General features: G+C 40.7%; 1 protein-coding gene across 8 annotated transcripts in view; it reads left to right on the top strand.

The window, feature by feature from the left end:
• CREB5 (cAMP responsive element binding protein 5) overlaps window positions 1-25,519 on the top strand; it is a 359,862-nt gene that overhangs the window by 217,480 nt on the left and 116,863 nt on the right. Inside the window, exon 1 of one of the 8 annotated variants that reach the window (XM_038393121.2) lies at window positions 14,072-14,159. The exons of the other annotated variants lie outside the window; for them this stretch is intronic. Coding sequence (XP_038249049.1) covers window positions 14,113-14,159 — 47 coding nt within the window. The 5' untranslated portion in view covers window positions 14,072-14,112. Of the gene's footprint in view, window positions 1-14,071; window positions 14,160-25,519 lie in introns of those variants that run through there. 8 annotated transcript variants of the gene reach the window in all.

Below are 25,519 nucleotides of genomic sequence, written 5' to 3'. Positions count from 1 at the left end.
AGTCTCTAGCCTTTTTATGCCCAAGATCACTTTTTGAATTTAAGGGAAACCCAGGTTCTACCCCGCCCCTTCCCCGAAGCCCCGTCCTGCTCATTCCTCCCCCCTCATTGCTCGCTCTCCCCCACCCTCACTCACTTTCATCAGGCTGGGGTAGGGGTTTGGGGTTCGGGAGGCGGTGCAGGCTCTGGGCTGGGGCCGAGGGGTTTGCAGTGTGGGAGGGGGCTTCTTCATTGAATTGAGGCTGGGGCAGGGGGTTGGGGTGCAGAAGGGGGTGAGGTGTGCAAGCTCTGGGAGGGAGTTTGGGTGCAGGAGGGGGCTCTGGGCTGGGCAGAGTGTTGGGATGCAGAAGGGGCTATGGGGTGCTGGCTCTGGGAGGGAGGTCAGGGCTGGGGCAGGGGATACATGGTGTAGGAAGAGTTTCAGGGAGCAGGAGGAGGTTCAGGGTCCTGACTCCGGGAGGGGGGTTGGGGTGCAGGCTCCTGCTGGGCAGCACTTATCTCAGGTGGCTCCCAGTCAACAAGAGGGTCTAGCAAAACAACAAACTGACAGAACACACAAAAATCTGTGTGTCTCATGCATGTGTTATCAGCACACTTTTGTTTGGGAATGAGACATGGACACTATACTCTCATCAGGAAAAGAGACTCAACAGCTTTCATATGCATTGCCTTTATTGAATCTTTGGAATCTCCTGGAGGGACAGAGTCACCAACACTGAGGTGCTCAAGCGGGCCAGCATACCCTGCGTGCAAACAGTCCTCAAACAGAGACACCTCCACTGGCTTGGGCATGTGTGCTGAATGGATGATAGGTGCATCCCAGGGGACATCCTCTACGGCAAACTGGCATCTGGAAAAAGACCTAAAGGATGCCCCAGATTGCGTTTCAAGGGTGTGTGCAAGCGAGACCTCAAAGAAATGGACATGGATGTGGACAAATGGGAAGATCACCCTCAAGACCTTAACCTTTGGAAACAAGAGCTTAACAAAGGTCTCTGGAGTTATGAGAGGAAACTGTCTAGTTTAGCAAAGGAGAAAAGAGCTCTCAGAAGGCAGAGCCCAAATGGTTAAAACATCACCTTTAAATGTGACTGAGGAGGCAGAGATTTTTTCACAGGCTGGGTATCTTCAGCCACGTTCACGGCTGAACACACCTTGTTTTCCTAGTCCAGAGAGGACCCTCTGAGGCCTTGTCTAAACACACACAAGTTATATGACATTAAATATACTGGTATAGTAAAAGTGGTATAACTGTCCTGGTGTGGATGCAGTTATATTGGTAAAAAGGTGGTTATACTTGTATAGTTTATTTCATTATGAGAAGGGATATATATTCTACTCATAGAAGGCCCCTTTATCCCATTATAAATATCTCCATGCTAAGAGTTATAATGACATAACTAGTTCGGTTTAAAAAAATCAGACTCTTAGCTCATAGTTATACTGGTACAAAAACTCTCTGTAGTGCAGGCCTGAATTTTCTTCCCTTCCTCTTTGCTAGTAAGGGTATTTGCATGAAAATATAGGATCTTGGTTTCTTCAAGTTTCCTCTCATCCCTACATTTTTCTCCCCTTTTAAATTCCCCATCTGAAGTCCTAGTTCAGATGATGGCACAATTTTGAATGTATATAACAGAAATGGAAAATAAAAAGCATTAAAGAACTGCTGGCACCTGGTGGTAAATATTTGAAAAACATTTTTAGCAACAGTTTGGATTATAAATCATGTGTTTTCTGAAGATATCTTTCCTCATTCATTATCACCAAGACCATTTTTGTGAAAGAAGATCTTTATCTTTTATTATTTCCTTTGCTGCTTATGCCTGTTTCCCACCTGCAGCCAATCTTATTTGTGACATCCCAAACACAAGGTTTTAAAGGGGTCTCAGAGATGTACCAGGTCTTGTTATTTCCCAACAGTGGAATTTCATCAGAAGGACAACTAAGCATTTGGAGGAAAAAAATCCAAGTTCCATGCAAACATGCTAATAATGAAGAATCAGGAATGAAAGCTATGGCGAAGTGTATGCACACATACATATGTGTACATGTACATACAAAAGCCTTAAGGAGGGAATTACTTGGAAGGTCATTTTGTTTTTCTGCTTTTTATTTCATGCTTATAGGCACCATGAAAGACATGAGTTTTGTGGGAACTGAAAGAAGAGAGGGCGGGCAGTGGTTTGGTGGACTGGGCTGGGAGGTTTCCAAGTAGGAAAAGGACATGAATAAATCTTCAAAGGTTGGTATTTTTGATGGAATGTAGACTTGGATAGAATGGATAAAGGTGAGAAGGGGAAGTTTAAAGTTGATATGATGGGCAAGAGGGAGCAGTATGCATGAAGAAGATAATTTTAATAGCTGTGTTTTGGATGGATTAGAAAGTATCATGTCTACGCAGAAGAACTCTTCGACAGTACGGGTCACTAAGGTGTACAGTATGACTGTATTCTGAGAGAGAGAGATTGTGTATTCTGCTGTGGCTCTGGTGTGTTAAGAATGCCTTGGTAGCACTGAGCAGAGCACTACAGAGATTTTGTGCTGCTGCAGGCTGTGGAGTGGCCCATAGGCAGTTCTCAAGGGGTTTTCATGAATTAGGTATGTAAGGGTGCAAAAGTGCTGACTCATATGGCAGCCCAGATTCAGAAGGGTACACTGGTGTCTTAAAGCCACCTTTGCTCCCTCCCCTGCACAGCACAGAATCTAAGCTCCATTGTGGGTGCCTTCATAATATATACATGTAACAAAAAGTACTTTAAGAGAACCTCTCTTATAACCCTTGCAAGCTGAGCTCCTACAGTGTTTCAAAGCAGGTCTCCTTCCTGTGCACCTTGACAAGTGTGCAAGCTCCCTCCTCCCTCAACCATTTTATATCTTACAAACCTTTCTTGGCTGTCCTCAAAAGATTCACAGGGGCTAACTAAATTAGCCGTCATGAATGTGCAGCATGGCCTTCCTCAGCTGCATGTTTCATAAGCTTAGTGAGAAAACATGTGGAAAACATATTCTGTATGGGTGAAACAGGATTTTGAAAGACTTGTAACTCCATCAAATCAAAATTAATTTTCACCAATGCCCTCAGAACCACTTGTTTTTGTGAGCTATTTTCATGACAAAGTTCAAGATTTCTGAGTGTAGAGCAGTTTAAAATAAAAAGTTCACGATTTTTTTCTTAGAGTGTTTATTTTTCACAGTTCTACTCAAAAATGGCAGAACAACTGTAGCAAAATATTTCCAGAAATATTCACTGTATGGCAAAGACCAGGCATGGGAAAAAATTTTCCTAAAAGGTGAGAAAGATAAGGTGAGTGAGGTAATATCTTTTGTTGGATCAACTTCTGTTGGTGAGAGTGAGAACCAGAGAAGAGCTCTGTGGAGCTTGAATACTTGTCTCTTTCTCAACACAAGGTGGTCCAACAAAAGATGCTGCCTCACCAACCTTTTATTTCTCATATCCTGGAACCAACATGGCTACAACACTGCAGATCCTAAAAGGTGAACGTTTTGGAAAAAACTTTGAATAAAAATGAAGATGTAACCTTAACAATAATGGTTTCTGCCATTATTACAGTAATAATATTTCTGTTATCTCTTAAATCATTCTGGATGTATGTATATAAATCACCGTAGCAGCTAGGATATGAAATAGCCAAATTCTGGAGACTTTTCAGTTATTTCAAAGACTCCACCAGATAAAACTCCTGTTGGTTTAACCCTTAGTGTTGTTTAGCAGCTTCTGAGCATTTACAATCCTATTGCTTTTAATGCTCGGCATTTCTCAGAATCAGCTTCATGAAAATCTTGCCCAAGTAAGGAGTCAGCCCAAACTGAGTAATGACTTCATGATTTGACACCCCCTCCCCCCAACAAAACACAGAAGTGATCGTTAGACTACCACAGTCATGGCTATCAGTGGCATATCATAACGTCTGGGGAGACTGAAGATACAGAATAAGCTAAATTGATAACCCAGGCACAATGAAAACAAACAAAACACAATGAAAACAAACCACGCCAAAAGGAAAAATAAAAAAGACAATCAAGCAAACACTAAACAGTATAAATGAGCCTTAGAAGATTATGCTCTGAGGCTAGCCAAACTTGGGGCCTTTGGCAGGCCTCCAAGGATAACATATTCCAAAAGCAAAGGGCCCTCATCTGACACAGCCCTGCTGCAGTCCCCAGGGAGTTTTGCCCTAAGAACTGACACAAGAACACCCCAGCCAATCTCAACACTTGCCATGGGATTACAGCGTCAGATTTCTGTAAAGTGAGATTAAACTAAACTTCTGTCTCGTGTGAATTTAGATGTAAATGAAGGGACTCTTGCTGTTGTTTAGCAAAAACAGTTTCCTTGGTTACACTGAATCATTTTTCTGTGAGTATGATGTAATCAGCTTGTTTAGCATTTAAAGCTACTAAAACATATATAATTTTTTTAAAATGTGTCGCATCACTTTGATTTCACCCTAACTCAGCTCTGTCTTGATAGCTTGCATCAACACAAGATTTATAAACAGGTTGATGATCATGACAGAACCTGAATGTTGAAGGGAGTGAAGAATTTTGTCAGACTCAGGTACTTCACCTACATCATTGTCCGCAAATGCAACCCACCAAATAATTCACACACATGTGGATGTATAGAGGAGTATAGCTGGATGTGAAGCAGCACCCAGGAGTGGGATTTCCTGTGAAAGTAACATCAGACAGAATTAGCATCACAGATCGTGACATCAACAAGCTGTCCGTTTTTACTGTGGCATTCTTGAAATCCCTTTCAATGACCCCAAAAGTTTTGCAAGATGATAATGATCCATGTTAAGTAGCGAATGTAATTAGAGTAGAATGGTATGCCAGTGCCAGGGAGGGCTTCTGAGTTCAACGAGCTACAGATGCAGATTTCCTCTGATGGGTGACAGCAGACATCTGAACAATTCCATTTTCTATATAAGTTGTGATCAGACTGTCTTTATTTTATTATTAAAAATGGACTAAAAGGGTGTTTGCAGAATTTCATGAGTTGAGAGAAGTTCCAAGCTATCAATAGGTCAATGCATAAGAAATAGGCTCTGGTAGTATTTCCAAGTGTTTCAGTACCTGATCTTCTCGGGGAAAAAGAGAAGGAGTACTTGTGGCACCTTAGAGACTAACAAATGTATTTGAGCGTAAGCTTTCGTGAGCTACAGCTCATTTCATCGGATGCATTTCCACCAAATGCATCCGATGAAGTGAGCTATAGCTCACGAAAGCTTATGCTCAAATAAAATTGTTAGTCTCTAAGGTGCCACAAGTACTCCTTTTCTTTTTGCGAATACAGACTAACATGGCTGCTACACTGAAACCTATCCTTGGGGAAAGGAGCTTTGGTAAAGGGTAGTAAGATCTACTTCTCCTGCATTGGCACTGATGTTTATAAATGTTCACTCTTTATAATCTATTAGCAACTGTGTGGAAGTGCAGCCTGTGTTGGGAAAGCTACCCTGTGATATTAGGAGAAAGAAATTTAGGCTCAGATTCTGCTAAGTATTTAAACATGTTCCTAGCTTGAAGTGTATTAACTTAAAGTTAAGTATGTGCTTAATTACCTTGTTGAACTAGGGACATTATATTTTACTAGAAATATGTCACATAAACATTGAAAATACATGTTGTCAGGCATATCTTTAAAAATAGGCATAAAGACATTTTTATTTCTTTTGTGATGCTTGAAGAAGAAGAAGAAGTAATAGTAAAATGAGGTCCATATACATTGCCTCTCTGGGTTTCTGTCTTTTCAAAGAGAATCTGCCCAGTAGCCTGTATGTGCGTTCCCAATCATTCAATCCTAAAAATGTAAAACATTCGTATCAATATTAAAATGAATAATATTTTAAAAATATGGATACCACTTGCCATGCAAACTGTAGGAATTGGGGATATTCATCTTTTTCCCTCCCCCGTGCCTACTTCCTGGACAAAAGTGTTGGTGGGCTTCTAAATACATAACTTAGTGCTAGTAGAATTCTTGTCAGTTTGAGAAAAAGTCGCTGATGGTTGCACAGATGGTTGTCTAACTGCAAATATCAGAAAATGTACCATAAATAGCAGTGCACAGGAATTAGGCTTCGTTTTTACTCCCATTTTAAATAGTAAGGTGGAAGGTAGGTATTTTCCTTATTAAAATAAAATATGTTCTATCAGCTGACAGTTTTTGTTTGATCAGTCAGAAAGCTTAAATTCTTAGGCGTCAATTTCTGATATCCTTACTTACATTGGAGAGCACTGACTTCAGTGGGACAACTCCTGTAACTGCTCACCATTGCAAGTAAGGGGCTCACAATGTGACCCTTACTTGTGGCTTTATCTCAATGCTCTTGCCAAAAACCTTCTTGTTTCTCAGAAGCACAATTCAATGTTAAAATAGACTAAAGTGTGCTACAGCTAAGGTATCTAGACATGGGATGTTGACATAAATTAATTCTGAACTCTGCTGGGAAGTTGATGGATGGAGCCATGTAAAAATGATGTCACTAGGATTCATGCAACTCCTTGTGTTAATAAGAATCATTGAATGATAAAGAGATACTATTTGTGGGACCAATCCAGTGCCATTGTAATCAAGAAGAATGCTGCTATTAACTTCAGTGGGTGCAGAATCAGGCACCTAAATTGTAATGTTCATGAACACTTATGCACTATAAACATACTAAATTATTAATAATTGAAAAGTATTTATTTTTAAAAAATCCTTTGACATCTGAACTGTATCGTATATTTTCTAAAAACTCTTTGTTAGTTGGAGGGTTGTGCTGTCATGGCTCCTGAAATACAAATCAAGTTCAAATTGCCCAGATTAGAATCCAGAAAATGTTTGCTAATGGTTGATGATGGTCACTGATTCTCAGGCAGGAAATAATGAATGGCCAGTTGAATTATCAACAAAGACACTTCTTTAGAAGCAAGCAACCTTATATGCTATTACTAAGGATCAGATTTTGTCAGGGATATTTTTAGTAAAAATCACAGATAGGTCACGGGCAATTAAAAAAAAAATCACGAAAACCCATGACCTGTCCGTGATTTTTACTGAAAATATCCCTGACAAAATGCGGAGGGAGGATAGTCCAGCACCCACAGCGGCTGGGCTGCTGTGGGGTCCAATCCCTGCCCTGGTGGCTGGGTAGCTGTGGAGGGCTCCCGCCACCCCTCTCAGCTACACTGCTGTGGGAAGGGGAGGGGGGTCCTGCCACGGCTGGACAACTGCCGGGAACCCAGCCACCCGTGGGGAATAGGAGTTCCGGGGGACTCCCAGGGACCTCTGGAGTTCCCCTGCTGCTCAGCAGTCCAGCCCCGGGGCAGAAGATGTCATGGAGGTCACAGAAGTCACAGATTCTATGACCTCCATGACATAATTGTAGCACTAGCTATTAGTAGACAGTACCTTGAATTTACAGTGCCAAAGTGAGAGAGCTCTGAGCTCCAGAATTTGTCCCTCACCCCATTCCCCAACAGGAGTTAAGTCCCAGGGGGTTGCTTGATTTTAAAAAAAATCACTGGAATATAAATTATTATTATTATTTTATTTTTCAGGCTGAAGGAATAAAACAGAAGGTTAAAGAAAATCTATAAGGAAAAAAAATTCAGGGAAAGATTAAAATTAATTTTAGAGTCTGATATGAACAGTTATTCAATGCTCTCTCCTATTGTATTACTGATCTCCTGTGGTTGGCTCTCCAGCTCAGAGTTGCCTTATGGCATTATGAGTCTTACTTCAATTTTTGCTCTCTCAATTTGAGGTCTGTTCTCTTCTTGTCTGAAGTACATTGGGAGGGGATGCAGAATAGAGATGGGCAGGAAATGGTTTTTGCATCCTGCAAATATTTCCAAGAATTTAAAAAAATGTCCTGCTGCAAATTGGGACAAAAAGTCAAAATTGCAAAAATATTTGTGATCTAAAAAACTCCAACATTTTTTGCAGTTGTTTGGGTCAATCAAAATGTTTTAACTTATTTTGAAATTTTGATTTTGTCCTTCCCCCTCACCCCTAGCTGAAGCTTAGCTTAGGTTTTGAAATGGAATGTCATTTCAAATTGGAAAACTGTAATTTTTATTTTGAAAATGTTGACATTAAACATTTTGAAAGTTCTGAAAAGTCACCAAATCCAGTCCTGTTTCACAAACAGTTTTAGTTTTGGCAGATTGGCATTTTTTTTAATTAAAAAAAAATTGAAAAAAAAATCATTGAAAAACTCCCAACCAGCTTTCATGAGGAAACAGATCCTATTTCCCATTTTTTATGAATAACAAGATTGAGATATTTGAGATAACAGTGACAAAGCTTCCTAGAATGAGAATAGAAATAATTATGCTTCTCATTACGGACTAACACACACTGGTGTAAATAAGTAACTCCATTGAAGCAAATGGAATTATGCTGATATAAGCAAGGGAAGAATTAGGTCTCTCTTTGCTGTTCAGAAACACTGATAATTACAAGGCATTTTTAAAATAGTGGGTGTTTACCTTTGTCCTTTCTCCTCCCCCAGTTCTTGTGCAGTGTGCTGGCTGGTTGCCACCTTTCTTGTCAGAGCTGATTACATTTCTTTGGTTTTTTATGTATAGTCTGTGAAGTGCTTTGGGATCCTTCAGGGTGAAAGGTGCTATAGAAATGTAAAATGTTACTGTTTTGCATAAATTGCTGCATTATTTGTGGTTTAAAACTGTAATAAAATAGCTAGCTACTCGGATAGGCTGACTCAATGATAGGTAATTGGATACAGAGTTCTTCACATTCAGGTCATCAGCTCAAAGCTGGCCCCAGGCTATTTGGCCTATGTTTAATGAGTAGGTGATGTTTCATTCTATTTCCTAGTGGTTAAATGTCCACATCATAAAAAACACTAGCACAGTTGTCATTAACAGGCTTAACAATCTCACCTGAGAGGTTAAGGATGGAATGGGCTAGGAGACTTAACTACTCTCACATCCCTAGAGGTTGTCCCTTAAGGTCATGGTTGAGATTCATGATGAAATGTGGGGAAATTTCGCTGCCATTCGTGCCTGTGTTGTACATTTTTCTGGACTATTAAAGAGCATCAGTCTTCAGGGCTATCAACCCTGCACCTTTCCTAAATACTATATTTACTTCATATTTGTGTGTGTGTGTGTGTGTGTGTGTGAGAGAGAGAGAGAGAGAGAGAGAGAGAGAGAGAGAGTTGGTCCAAACCAGTTTCATACAATACAGATATATTGGACGTTTGAGGGTGTTTCCTGCAAAGAATATTTCTTGCTATTTTATTTTAAAACAGTTTAGGGAGTTTACAGAGAGACATGCTTTACCTCTCTTGGAGTTCAGTCTTGAAACTGAGTTCAACACTTTGACCCTGATCCGGCAAAAGACTTTCAGAAGCACCTAAGTGATTTAGGAACCTAAGTCCTATTGAAAGTCAATAGGAGTAATGCTCCTAAGTCAGGTAGGTGCTTTAGAAAATTCCACTTCCCCAGTGGAATTTTAAACTTGTGAGTAGTTCAGGTGAAGTCAGTGGGTCCACTCATGCTTAAATTAAGCACATGCTTAAATCCTTGTTGGATTAGGGCCAGAGGCCTCCACATCTTGTGAAATCGAGCCCTTAAATGTAGGCACTTGGGCAGACAATCCCTCAGACTCTGTCCACTATAAAAACACAGGACACCCAAGTTGAACTGAATGCTGAATAACACCACATGGGTTTGCAGTGGTCTGTGACTGGAAAGGTTCACTGGAAGCAATTTGCAAAGAAATCCTTAGGAAACCACCTGGATGGTTATTTTAAATTAAAAAAGGAAGAGATGCCACTTATTAAAAAAATAATTTTTCAATACTAGGTTTAAGGCTCTGTACATATGATAGTCATTAAACCTTATTTAACCCTAAAATTATCTGGCCTCCTTAATTCCACAGGGACTGTAAGGATCTAGGTTTAAAAATGAAACATAATGTCTGGATGACAAACATATCATCCTTGATGTGGAATAATTGTTATAGAATATTGTTCTCAATCAAGCCCATAAAAAAGCCAAGTAGTGTATACAAAATATATAATAAATACAGTTTTACACTATATTTAGGGCCTTATCTTTTGCCCATTGCCAATGATTTCAACAGGCACAGGATCAGAGCCATTGAGATTGTGGGTATGCCCGTGTTTAGAACAAATGATTTATCCAGCCACATTCTCAATCTATTTTCACACACTGTTCAAGCAGTCTATGCAATTTCCTTATTATAATACTGCTGCTTTCGAGATAATCCTAGTGTGCCCTGAGATCTGAGCTCTCAAAATTCAGATGTTGTTCAGATTGGAACCTTTTAGCAGAAGCACTGAATTTGTCATTTTTTGTTACACCAAACAGCTGTGGTGTGCCTCACCACCCTTTCCCTAAGGATGAAATACGCTACAGGGAGGGTGTTGTAAGCATTCCGGAGCTAGCCAGCTAAGCTGGAATCATTACTGGACTGGCTTGGGTACTGCTTTGAAGAAGTCTCCCATTAGAATTAAAACATCCCACAACTCCCAACACAACAGACCTATTCTTGAGTGTAGCTGACTGCTGAAAACATAAGGATAGTGGCAAGATGGGGGGGAGGGAGAAGAAAAAGAGGCTAATAGATAAAAAGGGGCAGCTCTTGTATGTGAGTGGAATTTCCTCTGAGTACAGGATATTCTTTATCATTGACTGGTCACAGGAAGGAAAATGGGAAAACAGTGTTTCCTGTAAGGGAAAAAAAAATCAATAGGCCTTGAAAATACCTGAGATGGAAAGAACGTTTGCCTTCCCACTAACAAGTACAAATGTTTTTAAATTCCTTTGAAGCATGAACTTGGTATAAAAACAGTTTGCCTCTCGAAATGAGACTTTAAATGTATACGTACCCTATTTTTTTAAAAAGTGTCTTCATGTGCTGTCCAGGCCATACTGGTCTAATCTGTTCATTTTGAGAAATCTCTAATTCATGAGAATCTGTTTGAATCAATGTTTCTTTAAAAAAACAAAACAAAACAAAAACTGATTTCAAGGAGCTCTTTCCTTCAGAGACTATATTTCTGTAAGTATTAATGACTTAATGGACTACTTAGCATTACTATATTGTCACCGTCATATCTCTTTAACAGAAGAAGATATCCAGAGAGGGAAACGTGGAGTCTGTGCTTGATTTGGGCAAACAAAATTTTCTGTTTTGTTCTGACAGAACTATGGGCCTTACTCCTGTGAATAGTGCCATTGGAGCCAATGGGGCTAGTAATGAGTAAAGGCTGGAGGAGTGGCTACATGTGCATGTGCAGAGAGAACTATAACACCTCATTGATTAGTATAATAGTTTTTCTGTCTGCAAGTATTTGCCCTAGTGGCAGTTCCTCTCTTACTAGTCATGGACCTGAGCCTCTGAGTTTATGCCTGTATCAGACCTTTACTTCCTCTAAAGTTGGGGGTGTTCATGGGCAGGGTTCTGCTTTGGGACCATTCTTGTTTATAGCAATCACAGTGGCATAACTGAAAGGCAGATGATGAGGTTAAGCTAGTAACCCAGAGCTGCAAGTGTAAGAAAACAAAATAAAAGGGGAGTGGGAGGCAAAGATGTGCTGTCGCAATTTCACAAGAAAATTAGTATAGCTTTTTTTAAAAGGAGGAAGAAGAAAAGAAAAAGGATTGGGATTAAAAATAAAATAGCCAGAAAGGCCTGGAATTAAAAGAAAGCTTTTGGAATGATCTAACTTTTATTTTATTACATTACAGAAGACAAAAAAAAATCAATAGCTGGTAATTCAGACATAAATGAATTATATAGGCCACTGACACAATGGACTAAACTTTATAACAACCACATCTGATGCCGTCAAGCCACAGGCTTCGGTGGCGCCAGTAATAATTATGGCCGATCACCTCTAATTCAGTGCTGCCTTGCTTGATAAAGGTGTCACTCGGCATGGCTGCAGCATCAATATCGATTGGGGATGTCACGCAGGAGGGCAGCCTGTTTTCCCACTTGAATGGGACAAACCACTGCTTTTTCCCCTTCTCATCCTGCCTGTGTCTTATACTGATATGCCCAGAAAATTAATCGTTTAAATTCATGACTGAAACCAACCAAGCTGAAATTAGCAGCATTGACCCCTGAAAGTATATATCTTTAAGATCATTGATAGCCATAACAGCATCCTGGGAAAACTTCGCTACTTAACAATAATCGCTATTGCTTTGCAGCATATGGGGCATTAAACGGCTGGAGTGATCAATCATTCAGCTACAAAGAGCCATTTACTGACAAGATGCTTCTAAGCAATAGAAAATATTTTGCTATAAAATGAAACCATAATATGAACAAAATATCATTGGCTTTTGTATTTTCACCAGATTTTATGAAAGCTCTGGGTGTCTTCCCCAAGTCTTTTGTAATACTGAAATTTACCCTGAGCTATCCAATGAAGTGATAGGTATGGAAAAGGTGGATGTGGCTGGCAACCCAGATGTCAGTAAAGGCTTTTCTGGTTTTTATTTGTATAGGGTGGTGGTTGGATTTTCTGAGCTGCTTGTTGAAATTCTTCTCTTGACCTGTGGTTAAAAAAGGCCCATTCTAGTTATCCTTGCAATGTTCTAAGTGCAAGTCATGCTGATTTTTCTGTAGTTCCATAACGTACGTTTTCACATTTGGCATATTCAAGGATAATAGATGTGATTTAATGACAGGTTTCAGAGTAGCAGCCGTGTTAGTCTGTATTCACAAAAAGAAAAGGAGTACCCGTGGCACCTTAGAGACTAACAAATTTATTAGAGCATAAGCTTTCGTGAGCTACAGCTCACTTCATCGGATGCATTTGGTGGAAAAAGCAGAGGAGAGATTTATATACACACACACACACAGAGAACATGAAACAATGGGTTTATCATACACACTGTAAGGAGAGTGATCACTTAAGATAAGATTTAATGTTACTTTTTAAAAACACAAGCATTGCCTTTTACAATGGAGCTACGTTTTTACTCCACTGATCAAAAGTAATTGTGAAAGAACAGTAAAAGAAACCTCAGTGACGTTAAGCTACCTTGATAGACGCATGGTATATTTCAGCCTTTTGTAATATAGCTGCTAAAGTTGGAAACACTTGTGTCATAAAACTACAATATTTCACTTGAAAAGTTTCCTCTTTTTTAAGTAATCTTTACCAGTTCCAGTGTATTGTCCATTTAAGTATATGGAATATTTCTTAAGTTTGTAGAAGAATCTCTTTAAGTTCAAAACTAAATACATAGTGGTGTTGCAATGGTGTGATTGAATATGGTAGGGTTTGGTGGTGGTCGGTTTTGGGGGTTTTTTTGGTTGCTTTTAGATAAGAGTCTGACATCCTCTGGAAAGAAAACACCTGCACATTTCAGCTCACTGACAGCCCAAGAAACTCAAACAGAACCCCACAATTATCCTGCAAAAATGGGGGCCTGGTTTCAAGCTCTTGCCAGATTTACACAGCTTGAAGTCAGTGGAGTTGCTCTGACTTAATTCATCAAACCTGTACAAGTGCAAACACCTATACTGAATATTTATTCTCCCTACATCCTAAAAGATCCTCCCACCCTCAAAATTTTCTCTTCTGCACTCCTAGTCTCCCTTTCTTCTTTGCCCTCCCTTCTCCTTTCCCAGTTGCTCTTTCTCCTTCTTGAGGTCCTGAAATGCATGGGCATTTTTGTGTGTGTATTATCTTCTGATCAAAACCAGTAAATCACTGACAGCCCAGTTCCCCGGGTTTTACTCTGATTTCGCAGGCAGCTGCTCTGGCCATTCTGAGACAGCACTGTTTCTTTCTCTGTTTACCCGTTTCCAATAGCAATTGCACCACCAAGTCTCAGTACGTCTGGAACTTGGCCTGGGGCTGTTTTGGTTACATTGAAGTTTTTGCTTCAGTTCTGCCAGATTTAAACGGTGACTTCACCAGCACTGAGCTAAAAAGGAGAGCAGGGAGGCGGGAGGTAGTGTAGAGAGAGAGAGGGCCAGAGCATTACATCATCATTTGGACTGGAATCAAATGGGAAGGATATGACTCACTCGGGCTAGTTAAGCTTTGGCTCAAGTTCTACATATACTCATTCCAGGGCTCTCATGTTCTGCACCTCAGCAGGGAATTCAGGCTCAGTGATGTCCATGAGGTTTGTTTTTAATTTTCTTTTCCTTTTCTGATTTCTATAGACTTTTCTATCGCCCCTGCTTCTTCCCTTTCTACTCCTCCTAATTCTCGATCCCCCTTTCCTGCTCTCCTTTTCACTTTGCTAGAGTTTTTCTGTTGAGTGTAACCTGGACTTGTAGAGCAGAAGCTGGTTTTAAAACGAACCAAACCCAAACAAGGAGCAGCAAACTCAAGAGAAGTCCCCCCACCCACCATCACTGTGTTGCTCTTAATCAGAGGAGACAGAGAGAGAGTTAAAATGCAGGGACCAATCGCTTGAATGGTGATGTAATGCTGGAACTGCGGGGTTGTTAAGTAATGTGAGAGCAAGGGGGTCAGGGTTGCAAAGCATTTACCTGCTCCCAAGGGGGCTTAAGTTTATTATCAATTGCAGTGACTGTAACTGGCTTCAGACTGCAATCTCTAATTATTCACAGACTCTCCTGTTTTATCTTTTATTATTAAAAGTAAAACTATATTATGGTATTTTAAAAAATGTGATATTATCACAGCTGCAAATTATTTTCCACCAGGGTTTTGATATTTTTTAAAATGGTTTGAAACTGGGTGTCTATTTCACAAAAAGACCAAAAAAAAAAAAAAAAGGAAAGAGCAAGCGAGGATGGCTCTTTAAGTGTAACTGGTGAATTTGTAACTGTATGAAGAGAGCAGCTTAGCCGCTGTCTAATAAAGCAAGTAAAAGGTCTTACTGTTAAAGTTACTCTCTAGAAAATAAATCATTTAAGGAGGCAATTTATGTAGCTCGTCTCTAGGAGCCTTGGTGCTCCGCACTAATGCCTGTTGACATCATTCTGACTCTGTTTGCCTTTTTTTTTTTAAACTAATGATCGCTGAGGCCCCAATCCTGCAGAGTAAACCACATGGACATAAATTGCACCCATCCAGTGCCACATGGGAGTCTGTGGGGCTTTATTCCTAAGGGCTCTCTTTGAAGGATGAGGGCCTTCCGGTGCTTATATTTGTACTTCCCATTAACAGACTTGAAGACATTTTTTTTTAGACTAACTGGGTTCAGAAAAATGTGATATTTCCTCCATAGATTCATGGTGTGCAGGTGCAAGTACATTACCATTCATGTGGGACAAGTAGGAATTAACATTAAGAAAATACCTATCTGTATGGTGCTTGCACTTAGATGTGGGCTGAACAAGAGATCCTTGGTATCTGTAGGTTTCAGAGTAGCAGCCGTGTTAGTCTGTATTCGCAAAAAGAAAAGGAGTACCCGTGGCACCTTAGAGACTAACAAATTTATTAGAGCATAAGCTTTCGTGAGCTACAGCTCACTTCATCGGATGCATCCAATGAAGTGAGCTGTAGCTCACGAAAGCTTATGCTCTAATAAATTTGTTAGTCTCTAAGGTGCCACGGGTACTCCTTTTCTTTTTGGTATCTGTAGGTATCCTCGAAGAACTCAGTCTCCTCACAGGAGCTCCGAATCAGGTTTCTGTGTCAAAAGTTGTCAGCCGTTAAGATACCATTCCTGGAAGAGACCCCCTCAGGGACTTTACATCACTGATGCTAACAAGTAGAGTGGCTTCCATTGGTTCAGCAGCAGACAGAGGACCCGATTCAGCAGAGCACATCAAAGAGCTTTGCTGAATAAAAATGGTCTTAAGCACACACTGAAGTGCTTTTCTGACCTGGGACCAGAGTAAATAAAATATCAGATTGTTCTCAGTTACAATCATGAAACCCCATTATTATATCTGGGGCCAAATTTAATGCCTGACCTTCTCTTGGGTCTCCAGAACCTATCTATAATTTTCTACACAGTAAACATGTAGCCACATTTTCATAAGTGCCATGATTTTCAAGCTGGATAGTTAGCCTTGCTCATGGGTCAGACTTTTACAGTTTTAAAGGCCAGCCTGAGGCCACACTGAATATTTGGCCAACAGTGTGCCACATACAATACAGATATGCCACATGGGTCACATTCCCCAGCCCTCCATTGAAGGTATGGGTCTTGCGGAGGCGACTTGTACTGCTTTGGGAATTCCAATAGGAAATCTGTCTGACTTGTATTTTCTCCTAGAAGCCTTGGGAAGTGCACACTGCAATGTTTATTGTAGCTCCACCACTTTTAGGGGAGATGCAGTGTGTGATCCTCCTGAGGCCTGACCAGTTCTGGTAGATGGCATTGCCTTTCCCTCATCCTTCCTCTCCCTGCCCCTTTGAGAGGCCAGGAGAGCGGGGGGCGGGGGGGAGGAGAACGGAAGAGAATGATTGTCAGGGCTTGTGCAGTGCCTGCTTCCTCCAGGCACACTGTGGCTTGTCTTGTACAGAAGTTGTATTATCCTCCCCCTCTTGTGCACAGAAAAAGGCCTTGCCACAATGCGTTTGCATCTATACAGACACCTATCCTGACACACATACTGTGTGCATGTTATTTCCCTTATCATAATGAAATGTATATAAAACATATTATACAGACCGGTCTAGCAGTCCAGTGGCAACACATTGCATTAAAGAGAGAGAGGGCCGGGGGTGGGGGGTAGTTTGGATCTCATGTATCTCAAAACATCATGTATCTCATACCAACAGGTATGTTAGCAACAAGAAGAAGGTCAGGGAAAATGTGGGACCCTTACTGAATGGGGGAGGCAATAGATGATGTGGAAAAGGCTGAAGTACTCAATGCTTTTTTTGCCTTGGTTTTCACAGACAAGGTCAGCTCCCAGACTGCTGCACTGGGCAACACAGTATGGGGAGGAGGTGAACAGTCCTCAGTGGTGAAAGAACAGATTAAGGACTATTTAGAAAAACTGGTCATACACAAGTACATGGGTCCAGATCTAATGCACCCGAGGGTGCTGAGGGAGTTGGCTGATGTGATTGCAGAGCCATTGGCCACTATCTTTGAAAATTCATTACGATCAGGGGAGGTCCCGGATGATAGGAAAAAGGCAAATATAGTGCCCATATTTTAAAAATGGAAGAAAGGGAACTCAGGGAACTACAGACCGGTCAGCCTCACTTCAATCCATGGCAAAATCATGGAGCAGGTCCTCATGGAATCCATTTTTAAGCACTTGGAGGAGAGGAAGGTGCTCAGGAACAGTCAACATGGATTCACCAAGGGCTAGTCATGCCTGACCAACCTAATTCTCTTCTATGATGAGATATCTGGCTCTGTGGACATGGGGAAAGCAGTGGATGTGATATATCTTGACTTTAGCAAAGCTTTTGTTACGGTCTCCCACAGTATTCTTGCCAGCAAGTTAAAAAATATGGATTGGATGAATGGACTATAAGGTGGATAGAAAGCTGGCTAGATTGTTGGGCTCAACAGGTAGTGATCAACAGCTTGATGTCTAGTTGGTATCCGGTATCAAGCGGAGTGCCCCAGGGGTCGGTCCTGGGACCAATTTTGTTCAACATCTTTATCAGTGATCTGGATGATGGGATTAATTGCACCCTCTGCGAGTTCGCAGATGACATTAAGATGGGGGGAGAGTTATGATGGAGGGTAGGGATAGGGTCCAGAATGACCTCGACAAATTGGAGGATTGGGCCAAAAGAAATCTGATGAGGTTCAACAAGGACAAGTGCAGAGTCCTGCACTTAGGAAGGGAGAATCCCATGCACAGCTACAGGCTGGGGACTGACTGGCTAAGAAGAAGTTCTGCAGAAAAGGACCGGGGGATTACAGCGGACAAGAAGCTGGATATGAGTCAGCAATGTGCCGTCGATGCCAAGAAGGCCAACGGCATATTGGGCTGTATTAGCAGGAGCATTGCCAGCAGATTGAGGGACGTGATTATTCCCCTCTATTTGGCACTGGTGAGACCACACCTGGAGTATTGTGTCCAGTTTTGGTCCCCCCCACTACAGAAAGGATGTGGACAAATTGGAGAGAGTCCAGCGGAGGGCAACAAAAATGATTAGGGGGCTTGGACACATGACTTACTAGGAGAGGCTGAGGGAACTGGGCTTATTTAGTCTCCAGAAGAGAAGAGTGAGAGGGGTTTTGATAGTAGCCTTCAACTACCTGAAGAGGGGTTCCAAAGAGGATGGAGCTCAGCTGTTCTCAGTGGTAGCAGATGACAGAACAAGGAGCAATGGTCTCAAGTTGCAGTGGGGGAGGTCTCGGTTGGATATTAGGAAACATTATTTCACTAGGAAGGTAGTGAAGCACTGGAATGCGTTACCTAGGGAGGTGGTGGAATCTCCATCCTTAGAGGTTTTTAAAGCCCGACTTGACAAAGTCTTGGCTGGGATGATTTAGTTGGTGTTGATCCTGCTTTGAGCAGGGGATTGGACTCTTCCAACCCTAATCTTCCATGATTCTATGATCAGGGACTTGTAGTGCTGAGAAAGCAACGCACCACATCCCCTATAGGGCTGGGGTAGCATATCATATTCGTCTTAAGGAACACCCTATAACTGATGCATGTAGCCACATTGATGGCCTTCACAGGGAGCTGCATCCACCCCACACTGGGTTTGAAGCCAGGTGAAAGGAGTAAAGGGGGAAATCCTAAAGACTGCCCCCGCCAAAAAATACTTTGTGTTTCAGATGTCTGTATTCCTGGTCACTTCTGCTACTAAAATAAACTTACTTTAGTGTAACACAATAGAAAAGGAGATTGAATCTCTCTCTCTCATGTATATCCCAACAATAAAAGCACATGACTGATGAGACAACTGCTCCCAAGAAAAATCAAACAATACCAGGCATGCTCAAAATGGAAAGGGTCCAGAGTGATAGGTACTTTTTCAATGCAAATAGGTATAGGACAAAATATTTGAAAGTAGCTACTCTTTTTGGGTTCCTCCAGTTTTGGGTGCCCAGCTTGAAAGACCGTGGATCTGATTTTTAGATGTGATGAGTACCTACAACTCCACTTGATATCAATGGGAGCAGTGGGAGATTAGCATTTCTGAAATTCAGGCCGAAGGTGTGTCAAGCTGGGAACCCAAAACGAATAGATACTTTTGAAAAATGTCAACCATGGTTATTAGAGCTGTGCAAAACTTTTTCAAGGAAGCCTGAATTCACAAGGTTTCATGGCTCATTTTTAAAACACATTTCTTAGAAGTTGACGCCAACTGCAAAGAGGATTCAGCCAGGCTTTCTCTCCCCACACAGTTGCTTTCCCCCACAGACCCAGGGTCTCTTCCTTATCCGTAATTGTCTTCTGCACAAGGGGGGGGGGGTCAGGGGTCTGAAAAACCCATGTGGCAAAGTGTTCTGGGATGGCTGGCTGGGCAGCTGTCCCCCTTCTTTAGGGATATGGAACTAGCAAGTTCAACCCATTTCCAGTCCACAGAAGCCATGTTTAGGAGAACTGTCGGGCTGTTCAGCCACTTGGCAGCAGTGGTTCTCCAGACACTACTTTTAGTCATTCTGATAATGACTGCCCTGATCTTTATCTCCACTTGGTGCCCTAATGTTAGCAAATGAACCACATTAAAAGAGAATTCCAAGGACTACTGTGTCATGTTTAGTGTTTAAAATTAGAACTGGGCAAATAACTGATTTTTTGGTTTGCTGGCAGTTCCAAAAAAAATCAGAAATTTTTTTGTCATTGAAAATTGGTAAATCAAAATATTTCATTTAGAAAATGTCTCAACAAGACATTTTGATTTTTTTCAGAATATTTTAACGGGCCTTTTGTGTATGCGGGCTGGGGGGGGGCATGAAATTGACATGAATTCGCTGAATGTTTTGATTAACCCAAATGTGCATTTTCTGCTGAAAAAAGCTTTTACTGAAAAATTTTGCTCAGCTGTGTTTCAAATTTAAATTGGTGCTGAATTTGGGGGCAGGCAGTAGTATTCTCTGCTGATGAGAATATTTTCTGTGAATTGAGGAACTAACTTGGTGTTATTTCCATACTAGCTTGACTATCTTAAGTTCAATTCTTGCGGTACTAAAGTGAGTGGGCCAGCCAACTTCTACTGTCCAAAAGAACCCATGAGAGGGTCAGTTATAAAGTTCATCAGCTCCCTGCTCTCCTCTATGGTTTGACTCCAGGTAAAGGGGACTTGTAGTGCCACAGACTCTTAGTGAAGGGGGTTCTCTTGGAGAGCACGTGAGAGCTGATTTTGCTGATTTTGCTTCAGAATGAGAAAATTTCACTGGATTTGTTTCAAGATTTCAGATTTGTGTAAATTCAGAATTCCAAGTTAATATCAGGGGCTGCCATCATGATAGTTTTCTGCAAAACTAGTGTGTTTTTTGCACACTCCTTGAAATTAACTGGGACTTGGTCCTGCTTTGAGCAGGGGGTTGGACTAGATGACCTTCTGGGGTCCCTTCCAACCCTGATATTCTATGATTCTATGATTCTATGATTATGCACTATCAGCCTGATTTTCACCAGGATCACCAGTGTGAATCAATGAAGTTATACCACTGCAAAACTGGTATGTAATCAAGAAGGGATTTGAGACCTATCCCTTATGGTAACATATTATATTTGGTGATACAATTATTTTCATAGTTACTATTATCTTTGTCTTAATAGTCATTTTTTTTCTCCCCTTATCCCTTCTCTGCCAAAGTTATAGCCAAGTCTTTGTGCCATCTCCTGGAATGGTAATTTCTCTTCTATAACAACCTTTTTAGGTGCATAATTTTAAAAAGCAGTCAAGAAAAATCAGACACAAAGTCTCTGGGAACTTTAAGCTGCTGCACCAGTCATTGAAAGGAGCAGAGTACACTCCTACCCACATTTGGCCAGATCTTGTAGCTCTGGGTGTGTTGGAGTCCGAGCAATTCTCATTTTGGGTAAGGTAGTGATGATGGTAACATGAGCCTCACCTAGACCTTCATTCAAGGTAGCACACAGACCAAATTGTGTCCAGTGCCTACACTGGTGATAAAGGGACAGGGGAAGGCTTCTTATGCCCTTCCTCTCCTTACCTCCACATGCTCCTTTGTTCACTCACAAATGGCTGGGCCTAGTCCAGTCCCAATTGTTAAAATCACCTTCACTTGCCATGAAAACTAAAGTTAGGATAGGTTTCAGAGTAGCAGCCGTGTTAGTCTGTATTCACAAAAAGAAAAGGAGTACTTGTGGCATTTTAGAGACTAACAAGTTTATTTGAACATAAGCTTTCGTGAGCTACAGATGAAGTGAGCTGTAGCTCATGAAAGCTTATGCTCAAATAAATTTGTTAGTCTCTAAGGTGCCACGAGTACTCCTTTTCTTTTTACAGTTAGGATAATAGATTAAGTTACTTTAGCATTAAGAGACTGCTGTGTCTTTCTCTGCACTTAAATAATAGATGGACAAGATAAGTAGATAATTGATTCCTTGAATCTAACTCCTGTTTGCCATAATCCCTTTAAAACCATTTGGTACTCATCATAATAATGGTAATCTCCATTAATTTATTTGGTGTTAATGTGGATGCAATTTATAATTTCAAAACAGTAATTTTGCCATCACAGTTTAGTGTTTGTTAGTATCCACTTAACTATATTTTTCCTCTCTACTGCAAAAGGACTTGCCCATGCTTTAGTTTTCCCACCTAGCTGAAGTGGTGATTCTCCTGATGGGAATTTGCTCCTGTATTCAGATTTATATTTCCCTTTATCCAAAAGAACGATGGATCTCTGTGGAAATGCTCCAGCTGACTTTCTGCACCCTGTCAGAAAGGTGACTTTCTGCACCCTGTCACTTACTAATGCCTTCCACTTCAACACCAAACATCAGGGAGCACGTCTTCCTGCTCACTACTCAGATGACATTCCTTTCTAGATTTCCTCAGAGACATAACCTCACTACAGTCTTTTATACTATTGTCTCAGGGGTGGGCTGGTAGGAGACACAACCCTTTATCTTGGCTTGGAGACAAAATATCTGTTGCCTGCTAGCGCATTCTCCCAAGTGTGCTCTGTTTATGGGTGGAGTGCACTGTCCCACTGCCCAAACAGTTTCCAGTTTGTCCAGCCAATTCTGGAGAGGGAAGAAAATGTCTTGACTTAGGACCTGATCCAAAGCCTGTTGGAGTGAACTTTTCATTGACTTCAGTGAGCTTTTGATGAGCTTTATAAAGCTCTTTTCTTTGTTTCCCTAAACACCTACGTCTTTGCAACTCTTCCATCTTCAGGACATGTTCTTCTGGACAGCAACTTTGTATCAAAGATAGACCCAATATTAACACAAATTTTGGATCACTACCAATAGTTGGGCACCACCCTCCCCACAGGAGGTGTGTCTACTCTTAAATATGACATACAGAGTCTCTAATACATTGGTCCGTTTCTTCTTCACCTCCAAATAGATTGTAAAGCATTGATTATCAAATAGTGCAGCCTAATGAAACACAACACTTGGTCTGTTTTATTTAGTGGAATTCTTAGATTCAGACACAGCCAGTAAAATATCACTCACTCAGTAGAACACTTTTGGTTCCAGACTCACTGCCATAATTATTTTAGAGCCTTGGTGTTTCATTATAGCCACAGCACGAGGTTCCAGTGTTAAAATGAATAACAGTGGTATGAAGAACCTGGTTACAACTCTGAAAGAAAGACACAGCTTTCTGCACATCAGAATTACAACCAGGATTTTATTTGATAGGATATATCAGTAGATAAAATTACTTTTCAAAGTGGGTATTTTATGCTGCTCTTAAATGGTACAATATGTGGAATACAATACATTTTTTGTGTGTGTAGCACCTTTCCTACAGCAGCATCACAAGGCACTTCGTGTGTCACAGCCATTTCTTCTATGCAGTCATGCATACTAATGTTGTTCGGTACAATATTACCTACAAAAGACATTCATATACATAAAGTAAGGGTTTCTGACTTTGAATCCAAGATAACTGTGATTATATCACATTCTCTACTAGTTTCCTATAGTTTGCAAAAGACAGTTTACCAGATGAAGAGAAAGATATTGGGTCACATTCTCTGCTGTGTACATGGCTGCTGCTCTGCAAAGGCCATTAAAGCTGTGCCCATTTACAGTAGAAGAAAATTTCACCCATTTTCTCTTACCCTGTTGCTCCCTTGACTACAGAAATCTCCATTTATCTGAAGACGTCTGATGTCTTTGAAACAGTTTGAATAAATGGGCTTCTACTTTAAAATATATATAGAAATATGAGTGGTCAAGGGAGTGAAATAATTAAGGCTAAATAAGGACTCAACCTACACATTTATTGGACAACCACAGTGTTATGAACTAAGATGTACTATTCTCCCCGCTCCGCCTCCCCCCGTATTGTGCTGTGCTGATGTATATATGAGTCATATATGACCTCATTACAGCATCAGGTATTAAATCTTTGCTGAGAAGTGACAAAAGACATCTAGTATTATTGTGTGGAATATGAAGTGTGCAGTTCACTAAAAAGTGGATTAACAATCTGCCTGGATATGTAAAGTAATGTGGGCCGAACCTTTTCCATCAAAACTTTTTTTGATTTAAAAATTGGGTTTTTGACAAAATTTAAATGATTGTGGAGAGCTTTCAACATTTTTTGGTCAGAAAACTTAAAATGTTTGCCAAAAATCAAAAACATTTTGATTTTCAGTTGTGAGAAGATGGAATGTGGTCCATTTTGTGGAGGTTTGTTTTGTGACAAAAGTAAAAATTTTCTGCAGAAAATTGATGACAATGATAAATATTTTGTTTCTAAAGCTAAATTTTCCCTGGAATAGGGAGTGGAAAATTATTGACCACCTTTAATTGAAAGCACAATGAAGTGACAAAGCTAATGTTAAAGCATCTTTATCTTTTTGAATTCTGGAGGACTTTAGCATTTGGTCTCAACCTCTTCACCTTGCACCCAAGAAATATGGTTGGTGTTAGTATATTCAGTAGTGACATTTAGATATCCATGCACCACCTAACTGATCCCTTTCATCTTCTTTAAATACTGGATCTTAAGCATGAGAAGACCAACATTTTGCATTGTTATCAAGAGGCCCTGCTTTTGTGAGGTGATAATTTAGAGTGGAGGTTCAATTGATTTAAGTGCAGAGGGACACTAGCCTGCTTTATCCAAGAGTCTTATATTGAGGATAGAGTGTATTGGATTTCAGAGGAATATCTGAATATCTGTTTACTGTAATTATCATATGGGACAAATGTTAAATACTCAAAATGAATTAACTGATTGGCTCAATGTGAATTAACAGACTCAGTCAAAATTCCCAAAAGAATTTAAAAAAACCCTCTCTCCACTACAAAACGAGGTCTAACCCATTCAGGCAAAAACCTGATCCAGACCCTGGCAGATGAGCATGAATTTTGCTTTGGGGGCCTATAGAGTCTGTAATAAATTGGGGGCCTACAGAGTCTGTAATACATTGCTTCCTTTTTTCTTTCCCCATCTCCTCCAAACAGATTGTAGAGTTTTGATTGTCAACTAGTGCAGCCCAGTGAAACATTCCAAGTGAAAGTGAGTGTAAGCCTTGTGAACCCATACTCGAAACAGTTGCTATGAACCTGTGTGAACTAAATCTATAAAGTATCACACCGCTTCAGTGGAGGTAGGATAGCAAGGTGCTTGGAGTACTAGGAGGGCAGACATCAGTATTGGGTGGGTAGCAAGGAGGGAGAGAGCAGCAATTGCACAGCAGGTTGTCTGAGAAGAAGGGCATTAGAGATTGGTGGGATTGCAAATGGGGCTAGGGATGAAAAAGTAACTAACAAGACATGCATTTATCTCAATCATTTTGCTTTTATATTTTTTGTCTATTGTCTGCCTATCTGTCTTGTCTGTTTACAGGGCAAGGACCATATGTTCGTATGTATCTATCTGTATAGAGCCTAGCACAAATTGACTATTATAATGAAAATGATATATCATAATTTAAGGTGCTGCAGTGACGGTACTTGTTGACATTTACTATTCTAATAATAAAAGGAGTACTTGTGGCACCTTAGAGACTAACAAATGTATTAGAGCATAAGCTTTCGTGAGCTACAGCTCACTTCATCGGATGCATTTGGTGGAAAAAACAGAGGAGAGATTTATATATACACACACACAGAGAACATGAAACAATGGGTTTATCATACACATTGTAAGGAGAGTGATCACTTAAGATAAGCCATCACCAGCAGGGTGGGGGAGTGAAGGAGGAAAACCTTTCATGGTGACAAGCAAGGTAGGCTAATTCCAGCAGTTAACAAGAATATCAGAGGAACAGTGGGGGGTGGGGTGGGGGGGAGAAATACCATGGGGAAATAGGTTTCAGAGTAGCAGCCGTGTTAGTCTGTATTCGCAAAAAGAAAAGGAGTACTTGTGGCACCTTAGAGACTAACAAATTTATTAGAGCATAAGCTTTCGTGAGCTACAGCTCACTTCATCGGATGCATCCGATGAAGTGAGCTGTAGCTCACGAAA

This window comes from Dermochelys coriacea, chromosome 2, assembly GCF_009764565.3.
Source record: "Dermochelys coriacea isolate rDerCor1 chromosome 2, rDerCor1.pri.v4, whole genome shotgun sequence".
Taxonomy (NCBI): Eukaryota; Metazoa; Chordata; order Testudines; family Dermochelyidae; genus Dermochelys; species Dermochelys coriacea.
This window is presented reverse-complemented; position numbering and strand designations above follow the sequence as displayed.